At 38.5% G+C, this 17766-nt stretch overlaps 1 protein-coding gene across 8 annotated transcripts in view; it reads right to left on the bottom strand.

Annotated features, from left to right (window-relative positions):
- Window positions 1-17766, bottom strand: part of TCF4 (transcription factor 4) — a 366762-nt gene that overhangs the window by 19892 nt on the left and 329104 nt on the right. For all 8 annotated transcript variants that reach the window (XR_002732953.1, XM_031934570.1, XM_023218359.1 and 5 more), the window contains 3 exons: window positions 16400-16478; window positions 13777-13853; window positions 10973-11176 (listed from right to left, as the gene is read on the bottom strand). Coding sequence is in view for 7 of the 8 variants with exons in the window: in XM_031934570.1 (XP_031790430.1) it covers window positions 10973-11176; window positions 13777-13853; window positions 16400-16478 (360 nt within the window). In the remaining variant the exon portion in view is untranslated. The remainder of the gene's footprint in view (window positions 1-10972; window positions 11177-13776; window positions 13854-16399; window positions 16479-17766) is intronic.

The following is a 17766-nucleotide window of genomic DNA, read 5'->3' as shown; positions in this document are numbered from 1 at the left end:
TGTTTTCATATTGTCAGACCACATATTTCTGACAAAAAGCAGATTTTTGTAAAGCCCTTTGTGAAGCTCAATGGCTTTGCTACAAAGTGAACAACACAGGGCATTTTGGACACAAATGATACCTCACTGTATGTGTGTATTATTGGCCCAAATGATTCACTCTTATTTAATTGCCATGAAGTCTTTCATCTCGCAGCTATACAATAATACTTTCCATATGACTAGTGGCTCTGCTATAAATAAGATCAAAAGCAGAAGAAAGGATTTAATAAAAGAAAATGACATTAAGAGTAGCATTAAATCAAGGGGAAAATACCAATATCCAACTCTCTTTTTTTTTTGAGAATAAAGCACCCATAGTACTAAGCAGCTTCCCCAATATCTCATGAAAGGTCTTTTTACAAGCAGCAGGTATATGCAGAGCCCATCGTGTGCACGTTAGAGTGGCAATGATTAAGTTGTAAGGGTGTGTGAGAGGCAGAAGGCAGAGTGTCCCATTCAGAGTCAGGTTGGAGAACAGGTAATAGACCAAACGGCTAATTTCACACGGTAAAGAATACAACTGCAATGTGTCAATGGCAAATGTCCACCCATTTCTCTGTCCTTTTCTGTTCTATTTGATGGAGAAAGACTTTTTGGTAATCCAGAGTTTCTCAGAGAATCATAACATTGCTCAATGCCTGTACATGAGTTCTGAGAAAGGAAGTTTTTTTTGGCAAGGCACAGTGACTTGATATGAAAAGCCAACTTCCCAAACAAATTTTCTTCTAGTTCTTAAAAAAAAAATACAATGTTAATCTCTATTCCCGACTGGATAAACAGCTGCTAATAACCTCCAGCTCCCAGGGGAGGAGGCTTATTTCCTTTCATCTTCAGACTGGTGGATACCTGACGTGCACTGGCCTTTAGTGGTTCCACATGCTTTTTGCTTTGCTTTTTTTCCAAACTGCTTCGGTATGGGTCTTGCCAAGTCGGGTCTCTTTTCCCCCTTTCCCTTCGATTGCATCCAAAACCTCGGAAGATATAGTCAGTTACGGTACTGCTTATTTGAAATAGTAGTTCTTTTACTGTTGGTGTGTTTAAAGAGGAAATTCAAACACTTATAATCTCCCAAGGAGACTAGAGCCTTGGGCTCTTGTATCTTGAAGCCCTGTGAGAAAAATGACCATTTTAGTTCCTTTCATACTGAGCTAATTATTCATTTGAGGGCTGGCTATGTTCAAAACTACTCAATTTCTAGTAGTATTGCTTGTGCACTTACTTATAATACTTATAGCTGTGTCCTAAATAAAGGAGCAAACTTCAACACTTTTTCTTCTAATAGGAAGTGCCCTGCAGAAGATTCCAGAGCCAGCCGGCCCCTGGAGTCTTTCTCACTTGCTCTTAAGCACCTGCTTTAATGGTGACCTCAGTTCTATATCTCAAGATTTAGACATTTTGCAAAACAGCTTTTTAAACAAAAACCAGCTGTTTCCCATCTAGACTACAGGGGGAAAATTTTGGGCAGCTTACAGAAACATTACCCAGAGACTACCATTCTCCAATAACTTTCACACACTTCCAGCTCCAAAAGAGACCCGTCCGTGTGCAGAAGCCAGAGAGAAGGCAAATGTGAAATTAAAATGTGGAAACTCAATACCGTGGTTTTTGACAATGTGTCCAATTAACTGCTTTAAAATGAATGTGGCTATTGTATCAGGACCACGTTCCCCCAAAGATGTCATTTAACTAATATTGGACAGATCTTTTGGATAAACTCAACTTTATAGTTCTAAGATGATTTATGGATATAGAGGAAGCTATAATTATGCACAACTGTGAATGTCAACCAATTAGGCAGAACCCTCACATTACAGAACATGTAATGCTACAGCGTTTTTTCAGTTCTCACTCCTAAAGCTGCTTTGCCTAAACCCTCTTCTTACTATGAACCCATTTTCAACTTCTGTTTTCTAAGCAATTAAGATACTTTTGATTTGAAAAATTTACAGCCACAATAAAAGTTAAAATAACACAACGGCCATGGAATGTGAAAAAATATAAAATGGCCAAGGCCTAATCTTGGCTTTTAAACGGTGCCAAGTTGCTCCAGTATTTTCTGTTTTGGTATGAATGACATAACTGAATTACTTCATGAGTTGCTACTTTAATTCCTAAGGGTGGAAAATTCCATGAGTTAACTTAATTTGGATGTAAAAAATATACACGAAAGCTCGCTCTTCCTGTGGACTCTCATGTGAAATATTCGAGCCAATTGCTGGAGCTGCCGTGCTGTGGAGGGGCTTTTCCCCCAGTGCAGCCCTGGCTGGCAAGCTGCAAGGGCTGGTATTATCAGGCAATTTTCTTATCTCCATTTGGGTGCATGAGCCTTTATTTTCTGTTTTTGTTTTTAAATCATGTTTATTATATGGCTCTGCAGCGCCTTTTCTATCCTGTCTCTAAGTGTTGAAATTCTATGTGGACTTGAATATGAGCTCAATGGCATCTTCTCCGGGAAGCATTTCCTAGCGGTCTGAATTGCTTCTTAGGTCATTTCATAATTCTACCTTGCATTATAGTTAGACCCATATTTGTATTATCACCCTACCAGGATAAAAGGCCTGTAAGATCAGATACTTTCTTTTACACGTTTATGAATCCCCCAAAGCATCTGAGGCACAGCAGATGCAGAAGGGCTGAATGAACATATGTGTATTTTCTAATATATACAATATATACTTTTCCCTCCAGAAAATCTGCTTTCCTGAGAAAATAAGGGTAATGTTACATTTTTTTAAAGGCACAGTTGTGCCTATGCCAAATTATGGATAGTTTAAGATTATGTCCTTGTAACAGTTCATTTAAAAAATGATGATTACTGTGCTATTAAAAGTGTCTGCCTGCTTCTTCCTCCAAAATTTAAGAAGAAAACCATGTAAGGATTTAAGAATATCATGAGGTTATAGGGTCTATTTTAAATATACGTGTGTGTGTGTGTGTGTCCTTTATATTATAAAACTGGGAAAGACAATAAGGTTTCTGTTTTTGATTTATTTAAAATTCATGGCTCCAAGATGCAAAACACTAGAGAAATAGGATTTGTTTGTCCTAGGTGCAGAGAAAGCAGGGTTTTGAGGTAAACATTCAATGCCAGACTGTTTCAACATCATAGGGTCTGAATTTGAGTAAAATATGTATTGATGTGGAAAGAAGGGGAAATACCTAAGGTGACCAACTGCATTCACATATGGGAATGCACAGTGTCCTAATCACTTTTCTTAGGGCTTGCTGAATAGAGCTTAAAGGATCTCACCTCTATTGCTGTATTCAGAATCTTTTGACTTTTCTTTAAATTAATATAGAAATATCAAATGGTGAGCTCAAGTATTCTGCAGCTGTTATCACTAATCCATGGTTAAAAGAATTTCTTCAAGTTCTTCTTCCCTTCTGTCCTTTTTCCCTTTTCAGTTTTTTAAAAATAAAGTATGATATTGATAAAGATCAAAACTTTCAGTTGAGCTTGCTAATCTGCTCTCCGAAATACTTGACAGTTGTGGAGATTAGGAGAGATGACAGAACACCAGAGAAGGCAAATATCCTAATTTAAAGCAAAACAAGATAGTAGCTATTGAAAGATGATGTTGACCACCAATAGCTTGGGTGAAATTCTGTAACACGCTATTTAGAAAATAGTTTTGAAAGTGTTCTGAAACAGAGGAATGGCCTCTCAAACTCAGTCTGTTTCCACCAGAGCAAGGCCTTCTGGACAAGACTCATTTCCTGCTTCACAGTGAGTGCTGCACGCCTGGCTTCTGGGACAATGCTACGGACACAATGAGAAAAGGTGGGCCACACAGTGTATAAGGAGGGAGACAGGACCAGCTGAGATTAAACTAAGGATAGAAGACAGCACACGTGTAGAAAGAATGTCTGTAACACTGAGCCTCATGGCCTTCTGGTCAATTCCCTCCCCTGAAAATATTTTTATTGGTGGCTTTGACGTGGGCATTAGTCAAACCCATTACATCTGCCAGCAACAGAGATGGCAGAGTATGTGACTGAATGAGGACTTCAGGGAAACCATTAAACAGGAATCAGACTGAGGCTACAATATAACATTCAATGAGGTTTCATGAAGTTTTGTACGAACACAACAAAAAGTACACAATGAGACTGGGGAGATATGTGGCTTATGGACTTCAGCTGATTACAAATTGAACATATGTCAGCAGGGCAATGAAAGCATCAAACACAGCAAAACAGAATTTTGTTAGGTGGCCTTAACGAAGATACAAGGTACTGAATGGAGGAGATAGATCCATCCTAGTCCACTTGATCCTTCCTTAAGCACTGTGTTCAGTTTGCGATTCCACACACTAAAAGGTTCTTGTGGAGAAATAGGCATCCTTGCTAAACTAGGGAGAATGCACTTGGAAGCGATGGAGTTCACGACAGGGAGTCTGAACTTTTTTTCAGGTTAAACATTTGAAGATACTGATGTTTCATCTAGAGGAAAAAAACAGTGAGTAGACTGTCTTCAAATAACTGAGCTTCTCAAGCGCTTGTTGGACTTGACTTGCAGGCAATTCTATTGGGCAGAAACACAAGGACTGCAGAAAAAAGCAAATTTGGGCTGGACCTAGGAAGAACTTTCAAACATTTGACGAAAATGGACTTTGGGGGCATTTGGAGCACCCTTGAAGGAAGGAGGCTGATCAAGGCTTGTCGACTGCTGGGCAGGGAATCTGTAGGAGGATTTCAGTAGAGATAATCTCTTAAATTCCCTGAGAGTCCATGGGAATAACTGCTTAGAAATGAAGTACGCACTCAAATAGACATAGAACTTTATGGAATCAAAACCTGTGAAAGGCCAAAAGGAGCAAGACTGAAGATGCTGATGCCTCTGGTGATCATATCTTTGTTGAAGAGGTCCACATAGAAACAGAATTTTCTGAATCCTGCTGCTCCCATGACTATATACCAGTAAATGCCACATCACATCAATGCCCACTACCCTCTCTTTTTGCCAAATATTATTGGCAGAGCTAAAGAGCAACTCGTTGCAGGCAGCCTAGGGCCAACTAAAGAGTTTTCTTGGATTTCATTAGTTAAGTCAGAGTAACAGAATGGTTTCTAATATCTACCACTCACAGTTGTGAAATGGTTATGATATTAGGGTAAAGAGGAAGTTGGCTGAGCAGTGTAGGATATAGCACAAGGAGTGCTGGTCTGCTTGCTGTTTTGTCTGGTTTCCTTTTTTGTGTGTACGACAGGGTCTCACTCTGTTGTCCAGGCTGGAGTGCAGTGGCACAATCTTGGTTCACTGCAACCTCTGCCTCCAGGGTTCAAGCAGTTCTCCTGCCTCAGCCTCCTGAGCAGCTGCGATTACAGGTGTGCGCCACCATGCCCGGCTAATTTTTGTATTTTTGGTAGAGACGGGTTTTAGCATGTTGGCCAGGCTAGTCTCGAACTCCCGACCTCAAGTGATCCACCTCCCTCGGCCTCCTAAAGTGCTGGGATTACAGGCGTGAGCCACGTGTCCAGCCTCTTTTGTCTGGTTTCTAATCCTACTGGTGAGTACCCATGGTTTGGTCACTTCCCCTTCCTAGGCCTCAGTCTTCAAAAGAAGGGCAATGGGTTAAGTGATTTCCAGGGCACTTTTAGAATCTAAAATTCAGTGGTCTGAGCTCTTAACTGTACAAGGAAAACTACTTGAAGTTGTTTGTCCTATGAAGCCCTGAGAGGTAAAAGCTTTAAGGAATGCTGTTTTGAGAGGCTGCATTTAATCCAAAGTAAAACTAAAATTGTTACTGAAAAGAGGAAAACTGGGCTAAGATCTACTTTTATTGGTGGTTTCTGAAATGGGTTCCATACCCTCCACCTGCAGGACTCTGGAGGATGCTGTGGAGGACAGGTGTGTGGGGTGAGTTGCACATGACTCCCCCATCCCTAAGTCAACTGGAAGAGTTTCTCATAGGAGATGACCACTCTTCTACCAAACAACCATGTGATCTTTCACTACTGGATAGGAGTTGGGCCCCTGGTCTTTTAGAGGGCATAGCAGACTGGCAGGGAGCCCTCTGCTTAAATACACATCTTTTCCTACTAGTCTATGAATTCCTTGAGAGCACAGAGCCTACACTTGGTAACCACGGATAAATGTTATTGGAATGAATAAACAGACTTTAAACAAAAAGGACCTGAGAGCTACACTAATGCAATATATGAATAGTAGAGGGGATTTTTAGTTCAATGATCCCATCATTGGTGACTCTATCAACAAATAAACAGGAACACACAGAGTCACATAAAGACAAGTTTGATGTGGGTTTTGTTCTTATTCAGTTAAAAAAGAGGTTAGGTCATTTGAAAGGCTTCTTTTCAGGTTTCATCTGTGGATCTGAATACTGAATGAATAACAGAGAGAATTATATCTGGAAAACTGCCCTTTCCATAATTTATAAGAAATCTAATCATTTAACATCAGGATTAATCATGGAGGTCTCTGAGGCGGAGAGGGAATCATACTTGGTAAGAGTTTCTAACTAGGGTATTGAAGACCTGGATAGTCCCTTATTCTTCCACATTCAGAGTTTCTGCTTTAATTTTGAAAGAAAAGTGGGCAGTTATAATAATTTGATATCTTAAAATTTGCTACCTCAAGGACCCTGGTAGGGAGAGTTCACACCTCTGAGGCACTCAGCACAAACATGTTGGTTTAAGAATAAGTGGAGAGACAATGTGAGTTTTAATCCAAGCATGCCACCACATTGGAGGGAAAGTTCTCTGTCTATACATTTGGGAAGAAAGCTGCTCTGGGAACCCAGCCATGGAATACCTGGAAACTTCTTTTGCCAACCAACACTTATCAAGGTTTGAAAATCACAAGCTTAGCATTTAAAATAAGTTCTGAAAAGGTGTGCTTATAGATAATCTCTGGAGAGTATGCCTGGTAGTGAAAAAGAGCACTGAATTTGGAGTTGATGTGCTTGAGTTTAACTCCAGCTGCATGACTTGAGACGAATTGCTCAAACTTCTAAGGCTCACTTTACCGACACCTGAAATGGCCACTTTCATCACCCTGACTGGGCTGTTGTGAAGACTGCCTAAGACAACGCATGCAGAGTGCCTAGCAGAGGGGCTGCCAACTCACACTCAGAAAATGTGAGTTTCCTAGTTTCTTTTCTCCAGTTTCCATGGATGATCTATTTACAGGGGTCGGGGGGAGAGAGACAAAATATAATATGTGGGACTCGAGGAATTTACAACAGTTGGTAAGGCAGAGTCATATCTATAAAAGATGCACAGCTATGCGGAGCTGGGTAGGATAAATATCTAGAAATGGTATGATTCATAGGGCTGTAAGAATAGAGAAAAAAAAGCTAGCATGGGTGGGGGAGCAAGGGAAGGCTTCCTGGAAGAAGAATGATTTGAGTCAGTGCTTTGAGAATGGGTGGGTATTAGGTGTACAGAGATAAGCAGATAGGGCTGGACAAGAGAGACAGATACAAAAGTACCAAAGGAGAACATACGGGGTGAATTCTGGTAATATGCCCAGCCTGGTCTTGCTGGAAGACTTGTTGCAGATTGGAAGAGCTCAACATAAGGCTTTCGGTAAATGGTAATGGGCTTCAAACATTGAGCTAAGGAATTGGTCTTTATCTTGTAGATAACGGAAAGGCAGCGAAGGTTTTTGAGCAGGAAAGAAGCATAGCTCAATAATATCATCCAGAAAGCTTGCAAGTATACAAACATTCACTCCCGTGTTATAAGCCATGCCGCTGTGAAAAAAAAAAAAAATCCCTTTCATTATACTAATACTTGGTAAATCACTGAAGACCTACTTCAGAACTCCAAGGAAAACATTTTATGAATCAAAAGCTAAGGACAATATGTTAGCAATTAAATGAGATAACATAACAGCCGAGGCAGAACCACAGTTTTCCCCACCACGATTTCAAGCTGCTGCAGAAAGAAATGCTTGTATCACCTTCCAAGTTATCAAGCCATTTTGTTTTGATTTTTGGAAGGCGGGGAGAGAGGAAACGAGAAGCGTACAGAGGTCGAGAGGATTCAAAGCTGTCTATTCTTTAATCAGAAGGAATTACTAAGGAGAGTTAGAAAGGTGATGTGCTCAAAACAAAACCGGGACTGGGATGAGTATCAAGTTACTGCAACTCGCTTCCGCCCCGAACAACAAACGAAGGTGTGTAGTTGGGAATGAGACTCTCACCAGTGCTCTCTGCTGAAGTTTCCGGTGCATACCTCCCACGGCTACTTTATTTACTGCAGCTGGCCAAAGCTTTATAGCCTGTTTCATGTATTAAAATTCAAATGTGGAAAACATTACCAGTATCCTCCTTGAATTTTTTTGTTGTTGGGGGTAAGGGGGGGGTGAGTTTTTTTTTTTTTTTTCCTTCCCCTTAAACTTCCTTTTTATTGTGGAATGTATCAAATGGTCAAAGGCTAACTTCAGACTGATTAAATTCAAAAACTATTTCCTTTGTTCTTATGTTTTTGTTTTAAAATTCATACCAGTTTGCACCGGAAAGATAGGCCAAACCAATCCTTTTCACACACATTAGTGTTTCAGGCTGAGGAGCTCGGATTCTGGGGACACACTTAATGGTTTTCAAGAAGAAAGGAGAGAGACTGCAAAACCCCATTTGGTTCAAAGGGCAGCAGGGTGATGACATGCCATATCTTTGGAGGTACGCTATGATCTGGTTGGCTCTGTGGCTGTCCTTGATTGAATATTAAATGTCTTTAGAGGAGAAAACAGGAACTTTGCCTTATCAGCAAAACTGGCGGCTTTATTGCTTGTGTGTGTGTGTGTGTGTGTGTGTGTGTGTGTGTGTGTGTGTGTATGTCAAGATCAAATTAAAGGGGTTTCTATGTAATACTGGCTAATTATTTCCTTTTTTCTACCATTCTATTCCATCGTCTCACTTTCCCTTCTACTGAGGTCAGTCCAACTTCCTATCTCCAAAAATAATTCTATTCTTTTCCTCCCATCCCACCTCTGAATCTGACTCAAAAAGGAGGCAATTCAAAGGTCAAATAGTCCCAAAAAGCATTTATGTATAGTTTAATATTTAAAAGAACCACTTAACCTACATCTGGTATTCAAGAAAAACTTTACATATTTATGGAAAAGACTTGTCTCTCTGAAGCAATGCCCTGGGTGCGTGTTACATCCGTTTAACATATGCAAAAGGAACACAGCTACAGAAATTAAACTCTTTTTCTCTTGATTGAGAGCAGATATACAGAAATGGTTGTAAGTCGCAGATCTGGCTTTTAATAAAGCCAGATTTCTTAATTAAAAGCAGTATTGTTTAAACATTGTAGTTAAAAAAAAAAGAGCTGTACAAACGAAAATCTCATATTATATGTATCCCAAGTATATTTAACACATTACCTGAGGCCAAGCTAAATTAAAATCTAGACTTTTCTTTTGTAAACTCTAAGCAACTGCCATGAACATATAAACAATTTTTACTCAATGATGAATTTTTAGGGCAAAGGTCAAGGAAAAGAAACAAAGATTTCTCTTTGGCATTCAAAAATATCTTTCCACATTTTAGATGTGAGTTCATTGCTTCTATTTATAAGCCAGTATTTTTGGTTTCAAATTGGTTGCAGATTTCAGTACTACACTGTTCAGAATGGTACTCTTAATCTTAGCCTTTTATTAAGAGAAACTGAAAGATGGACAGGAGAATACTACTGAGTAAGAACTTAAAAGAACCTCATAATAATTAGTATGTATTTTGCATTTCCTTTTAAGACCATGCTTAAATGAGAAATGCTACAATGATAATGGAAAATATACCTTCATCCAAGCAACTTTTAGTGAGACTGTAACGGACAAAACAGGATACTAAGGTGCTCAGAGACCAGGTAGAGCTTGTGAGGAGCAGAACTACAGAGAATCACTGGTCCAGTTACATTCTCCACCACTCTGGTCACCTTATTAATTGTCATCACTTAATATTCTATTAAGAAGAGTCTCTGAATCTTCATAATCATCCCCAAAAGAATTATCTCCAAAATCCTTTCAAAAGTAATGAGGAAAAAAAAAATCACAATTGTAATATGGACAAATCTGCTTAAATATAATTCAAATAAAGACTTATTCTAAATAGGTAGTGATAAAGCTACTCTATTAAATTACATAGCCACACACAATGTATTTATACAAACAAACATACCATATATTTCTATCTCCCAGACTCAGAACTGACAGACACTATTTTGGCTTCTTTAATTAAAAAAAAAAAAAAAAACACTAATATTTAAATTACTAGCAATGTCATATTATAATATGAACTCAAATTGTACACTTTGGCGGGGGTCACCAAAATGAATAATTTCAAACACCAACAATGACCCAGTAATTCACTCTAAAAGGGAAACATGTGTCTGCACAGAAACTTAAACATGACTATCTACAGAAGCATTATTCATCATAGCCAAGGAATTGGAACAACCCAAATGTGTAATGTGGTATGTCCATACAGTGAAATACTACTTGACAATAAAAATGAATGAAGCTCTAATACATGGCAAACTATGGAAAAACTGCAACAGTCATACTAAGTAAAAGAAGCCAAGTCAAAAAAGATTACCGCATGTTATTTGATTCCATGTATTCAAAATATCCAGAATAGGTAAATCTATAGACACAGAAAGTAGATGAGTGGTTGCCAAGGGCTGGAAGTGGAGGGATGGGGAATGACTGCTTAATGGGCACCAGGGGTTCTTTTCTTTTTGCAGGGGGCAAAAATATTCAAAACCTAGACTATGGTGATGGTCGCACAACCTTGTGAATACACTAAAACACTTGAAATGTATACCTGAAATGGGCTCATTGTATGTTAAGTGAATATATCTCAATAAAGCTGATTTTTTAAAAAAACAGCAACAATAGTATCTATACCTGACATTCTAACTCTATATAACTATAGAGTCTATAAATTTCATCACTTACCATGAGTGAATGTCTGTTGGCTGAAAGAAGGCCGGTTCCATACCCTGAGCCCAGACCACCCATGGCTCCATTATGAGAAGGTCCAATGATTCCATGCATGTCCCCATGACCACCAGGCATCGCTGTGGATGGGCCCACTGCATGGTTCCGGAGAACATGAATAGCATCATCCAGTCTTTCTAAACGATCTTCAATTCGGCTTTGCTGTTGGTCAACAAATAATGTAAAATTAGATTTAGTTCAAAAGGGTGCCTAAATACATAAGTAAAACTTTAGTTGGCAAAAAACACACTGCGGGTTTTTCCTTAAAACAATGTTAATACAAACAGTGTTGTTTCCAGAAAACTGGTAGAACATGTTAATGTTAAAATTATAGAGTTATTTTTTCATGAACAAACTAAATTCAATAATTATTCCAGGACATTATAACGTTCATGTGCTACATACGGTACTGCCTTTTGAAAGACAATTTAGATTTATAACAGAAAAATGTTCACTGAATTTAAGGAACTTTCTGGCAGGTATTAAGTTAAAGAGTTTTAAACAATTAGCACTGGAAAGATGACCTATTTATAGTTTCTTAATTAAATTATTTTCCTGAAGGTGTATTTCTTTGGTCTTCCCTATGGTATAAGACACAGTGCTAAGTACCAAATCAGAGACAGGGAAAAGCAAATGGATGGCAATTTCTTGTTGAGTTTTTACAGGGTGTTTCTGGCTTTCTATCTGTCATCAAAACCAGTGGGTGTGTGGTGGTATGTGTGTAAGGGCTTCAAAATGGTTACAGAAAAAAATTATATAAATTCTGTCAACTAAAGTAGTATAAGATTTTAAGACTGAAGAATCACAAACACTTGAATCAATTGTTCACTGGGGGCATCTAACTGAGTTCAAAGCCCCAATCACAGTACAGAATTCGCGACTTTAAACCATTAAAAACCAACCAACCTTTGTTCATCTTTGCCATTACGATACTAGTTTTACACGACTAGACAATACCTATAGTTTTTAGTGAAGAAAAAGTGTGTATTCATTTTAAAAATATGTATTCATTTTAAAAACTGTGATCAATAATGGTATCAAATACCACTGTCCAGTGCACACTATTTAAAATATACCATGTCTCACTGATCCTCATTTCACGTGTGTACAGGCAGGCAAGGAAGACATTATGATCCCTTCCATACAGACATGAAAATGAGGCTCAAAGACATGAAGTGAATTAATTACATAGCATCACACTGCTAGGAAATGGTAAAGTCTGAGTATGAATCTAGGTCTTTTTATTTTAAATCTAGTGACTCTTTGTACTAGATTATGCTACAATCGACTTTGATTTGAATGGGCTGTGCAAACACGTGTACCAGCTCTACTGCATGAGAAAAACCATTTCTAATTATTCTATACTGACAGGAAGAATGTGTGTCTAATACAGTAGTCTATGGTATAGAACATTTTGATTTGGTGGGTTTGGGAGTTAAACTACCTTCCCTAGACTGCTAGCTTTGCTACGTACTTGGCCTTGGAAAAGTTACTAAACCTCTTAGCGTGTATGCTTTTTAATTTATAAATATGGGAATGATAATACATACTTACTTCTGAGTGTAAATATATGCAGGAAAAGAAATCATACATGTGTCTATCACAGTTTCTGGCTCACAGCTTCCTGGTAGAGAGAGCAGTTTCTGCTTGTGAATCTCTTCTTCAGTGTTCAGAATTCAAACAGAATGGAAGCTGTGGTCCATAACTATACACCTCATCTTTACAGTTCTATAGTTGGATGAAGCCTGGTTTTGATGAATAGGACCCAGAGAATAACTGATGAAGGAAAACACTAAGACAACTAATTATTTGGATGTGGTCCACAGATTAATTGGACTGGGTGGTGCATATATGTTTCACTGTCCGGTTTCCTTTATTGGTTAAAATGCATAGCTGAATGATTCATATACTATAGCAAGGAAGAACACAACAAAGGAGGGAAATCCACCTTTGCTTTGCTTTTCAGATTTTCCTTAAGATTAAGCTGAAAGGGAAGTATATAAGACAACACTAAGGCAGACAGATAAATCGATGTCTTCTTCCATGTGTCATCTCAGGATATGAGGGAGAAAAGAAAATCTCAACCCCGAGGAACTAAAAGGCTCCTCTCCCTCACTGCTGTTCCTTCCCACTAGATTCATGTACTGCCTAAATGCTGCACAACCAGCATTGTTTCATGCATATTTCTGGCCCCTACCATCATGAGGAGAGAAAGACTGAAGTGTCAGACACTGAATCATCATGTGAGTATTTACAATAATTAATTTCATCCATGGAAATTTTCAGCAATTCCCTCCTGGAAGAGTAGGCATTTCTCTACCATGAAGGATACCAGTGGGTTTCTACGAGAAGGAAATCTCCTGTAAACTTGTCATTCTGGAAAGTAAAGCCGAGGTAGACGAAATCAAACGTTCCAGGTATAGGACATAGCTGGAGTTCCAGCACTCTGATAGCAGGAAAGTGATTTAATCATCAACAGGGATCTTCCTTAGAGATGGGGAGGAGGCCACTGCCCTTCCAGGATTTTATCTGGTCCTTAGATATTTACAGCCCTGGGGCTTCCACTACAGTAGTATCTGGGGTCCCATTTCCAAACAGGAACAAGCATAGCCTAATGACTCTGGCTCCAGCAAACTTGTGCGCTTAACACTGACTTAAAGTTACTAACAGGGAAAATCAGAATCTTGGAGAGTGAAGGAGACTAAACAAGAAAGAACATGACCTGGAAATGGGTGGAACAGAGACTGGCAAATGAGACATACCAAAGAGTGTAAGGGTCCTTCATAATTAGGAGACGATGAGGCCTGTCCTCCATTTCTAGACCAAACAGCTGTGCCTGCTGATATTAAAATGGGAATTTCAATCAGATCTAGACACATGTAAAAAGATGCTTGCCAATATTTTAAACAGTCCTTTTGGAGACGGCAATGATGATTTTCATTTAAACAATAAGGTAAATGCATGTAAATTTCCCATATTAGAATTTTGGGACAAGAAAAACATTTTAAATGTAAAATACGTAGACTTTACATAGACTCACAATTCCCCCAGGCTGGCTGTCTCCTAAAAGAGAACATTTAATTGATTCTGAATTTTGGTTAGAAGGGTTCCTGTGGAAGGAAAACTATCACTATGGAGTCAAGGTACTTTTAAGGGTACAAAAATGGGATTTTGTTAGACCTTCATGCAAGGCCAGTTTATGTTAAACCAAAATTCTTGCACCAATGGAAAACAGCTTTGCTACTTGTTTTCAAAACAATCTTTAGAAAAAGATAAATCTTGAAAAACTTTTTAAGGGAATAAGATTAGTTGTCAGTGATCCACTAAGCCGGAAATTTGAAGTCAATATACAGCAACGACTGTAAGTTTCTTCTGAAGAAAGTAATTTTTTTTATGATTCACTAAACTTGAAGGCTAAAAAAAGACTGCTGTTAGAATACATATTACATGTCTAACCTACAAAATAAAAAACACTTTAAATTTAAAATAATACACATTCACTGTAGAAAACTTGGAAAATACATAATTCAAAAAAGGAAAAAATAATAGCTATGATCTCACTGAAATCTCATGCCCCGACACTGTTAGCACTTTTAAAATCCACTCTTCCTGTCTTTTCTGGGTGTGCATGTATATTTTTATGCTAAATAAAAATAGAATATTTTGTTCAATTACTTTTCTTGACAGAATTTGGACAGAGCCGTCGGTGTGAAAATAGCAATCTGTCCCCATATTTGCATCTTCATAAAAGTTCTTTCTTCCTAACATGTGGTCTTCCATGATGCATTACCAAGACTCAAAAAGTGGCATCTCTAGCCTTGTTTCTGTGCCTTTCACTGAGAGCATGCTACTCAGGTCGAGGGAATTTGTGATGTTTACCGGACTGACTGTGCATCCCAATTTTTCTTTCCCACCGTTAATCTAGAAATGGACGGCAGAACTGTGAGCACCAGATTTTTGTCCAAGCTCTGCTATTACTACTGGTATAAACTAAACAACTCAACTCCCTTTCTGGGACTCAGTATTCTCATCTGTAAAATCAGGGTATCAGACTACATTAGTTGTTCTCAAACATTATGATACCACAGAACATTTTCTTTTTTCTAAATTAGAAAATGAATAAAATGAAAGCTACTTTGTTTGAAATGTGGAAACTGGAGTTCCACCTGCTCAGATTTCTCTATTTCTTGTTGTCTCGAAAGGGGGATACTGACACTTGAAATCATTTTTCAGAGTGTAAGAATCTGGTACAGAACCCGAGCAGGACAACAATACTGAACTCTACTTCCTATTTCCACCAGGGGGAACGTTTCATTACCCTCTTAAAATCACCTAAATTGCATCTCAGTTTCAACGTGGTCTCTCTGGATATACAGACTTCAAAATCCAACTGCTCTCTCTATTCTGTGATCTTCCCATACCACGGAGGCTTGGAAGAGGCTGACATTAAATCCCAGCTAAGCCATGGCCATCATTTCTGAAAGTTTTGTGGCAATGTGAAACCTCCTGTCCTCAACCAAGGAGCCGAGTTTACACTGGGCCATGAGAGCTGCATGCAGGAGATATATAGGCAAGTGGCTCCACTATAAATTACAGTAAGCTAAGGTTTCCATCAGGTACGGATGTGATTTAGGTTTTGTTGTTGTTGTTGTTGTTTTGTTTTTTTAATAAACCACCTGTCCCCTTACCAAAGAGCAGAGACATGAACCAGGGAAGGCTTTCTGGAAGCATTTATATTGGAAAGACAATGAGTCTCTTAAACAGAACCCTGGTAAGTGAAATCATTTACTGACATAATTCTACAAATTACAGTTATTCAATCTGAAGCCACAGGTCATATGCACGTGCTATACTTTGAAGTCAAACATCCCTTCTACTCCACACAATTACTTCACAATGTATTTACAATATTATAGTTTCCTCCAAACATCCCAATGGCATGAACTTTAAAGAGGGAATTTGGAAAGCCTAAAATTTCTGCAGGAAGTGATCCATTTAAATAGTCTATATTTGATGACTCTATAGTCTATATTCATATTCATGACTATATTAACTGAGTTTTTTTCATCTGAGACGTTTTATTGGAATACATTATTCTGCTGTTGGGTGTCTTCTGTGGAGCTAAGAAAAGTGTAAGAAATACATTTTCCATATGCCTGTATATTTTAAAAAGATAATCTAATTTTTAAGAAAAGGTTTGGATGTAAACGACGAAACTGTTATCTGGCAATTTGTCTCTCCCACCCTTTGTATTTGTCTGTTATAGGAATGTCAAGCTTTGGGATTTGGGGGGAAGTGAGTATCTACCTATAAAATCAGGAAGTATAAGGGGGGAATCATTCTTATAAACTGTTGTATGATGAAATGGGATTTGAAACACACTACCTGAGAGAGACGGAGGAGAGCCAACAGGAGTTGAAGGGTTTGATGAAAAGCTGTTGTTAGTGTGATCTGGAGAATAGATCTTAAAACATAGGGAGAAAAAAAAAAAAAAACACCCTCATTTATTAAAATAATTCACATTTTTCTAAACTACAAAGTTGTCAATGCAATTCATTTAAAACTTACCAGTTACAAAATACATGTAACAATCAACTACATTACCAATATTGTCAAATGAAGAACTTAATAATCATTTTAATTTTTCAAAACAAGAATTACTGATGTGGTATGGGTTGGTGGGAAAAGAGCCAGGCTGGGGTCAGCAGACTTCAATTCAACTCTTAGTTCCTACTGGCTGTGTGGCTATGGGCAAGCCACGCAGATACTCTGAACTTTCCTTTCCTCATTTACAAAACGAGGATCATTCCTAAGATATTTTGTCACTCATTTGCCAGATTTAGGCATTTGATTCCATAGCATCAGAAGGCCCAGATGAAACAAAAACTTTTACTTAGGGCACAATGCTAATATAGTGTGAACTTTTTTAATGCTCCCAATGGTAAAAGCCAACTGAAGAGACAAAATCTTAGAGAAACAAGTCTTCACTTACATTTATTTATTTATGAGATGGAGTCTTGCTCTGTCACCCAGGTTGGAGGGCAGTGGCATGATCTCAGCTCACTGCAACCTCTACCTCTCAGGTTCAAGAAATTCTCCTGCCTCAGCCTCCAGAGTAGCTGGGATTACAGGCATGCGCCACACATGCCCAGCTAATTTTTGTGTTTTTAGTAGCGATGGGGTTTCATCGTGCTGGTCAGGCTAGTCCTGAACTCCTGACCTCAAGTGATCCTCCCACCTTGGCCTCCCAAAGTGCTGGGATTACAGGCGTGAGCTACCACGCCCGGCCCTCCACTTACATTTCTAAATGACCATGTTTAGCTTTTGACTAAAATACCAGATATACTCTCTGAGACAATGAAGCTATGCCATTTTCTCATCAGGGAACATGCAAGAAATGTTCAATTTTAGCTTTCTGGCAGTAGCTGGGCAAAGCAGAGAATCGGAGTCTCCCAGGTGCCAATTATGTGACAATTCTTCATGGAGCTCAGTTATTGTCTTTTTTTTTTTTTTTTTCCAAATGCCTCTTTCAAAGTGTTTTAGAACTATTCCTTGCTAAGACAGTCTTAGTTGGTCAATGTGCAACATTACTACATTAGAGTAAAATACGACATCAGTATAAAAAACCGATAAACCAAAGGCCAGGAGAATATTCCCAAATCCATAATTGAGTGAGGCTTAGTACCACTGCGAGGATGAGAGAAAGAGACTATCTATATACTGGAAGCTTCAGAGCCTTCTCAAATTTTCCA

The sequence above is a fragment of the Piliocolobus tephrosceles genome, chromosome 18 (assembly GCF_002776525.5).
Source record: "Piliocolobus tephrosceles isolate RC106 chromosome 18, ASM277652v3, whole genome shotgun sequence".
Taxonomy (NCBI): Eukaryota; Metazoa; Chordata; class Mammalia; order Primates; family Cercopithecidae; genus Piliocolobus; species Piliocolobus tephrosceles.
The sequence above is the reverse complement of the archived record's forward strand: the minus strand, read 5'-3'. Positions and strand labels throughout refer to the sequence as shown.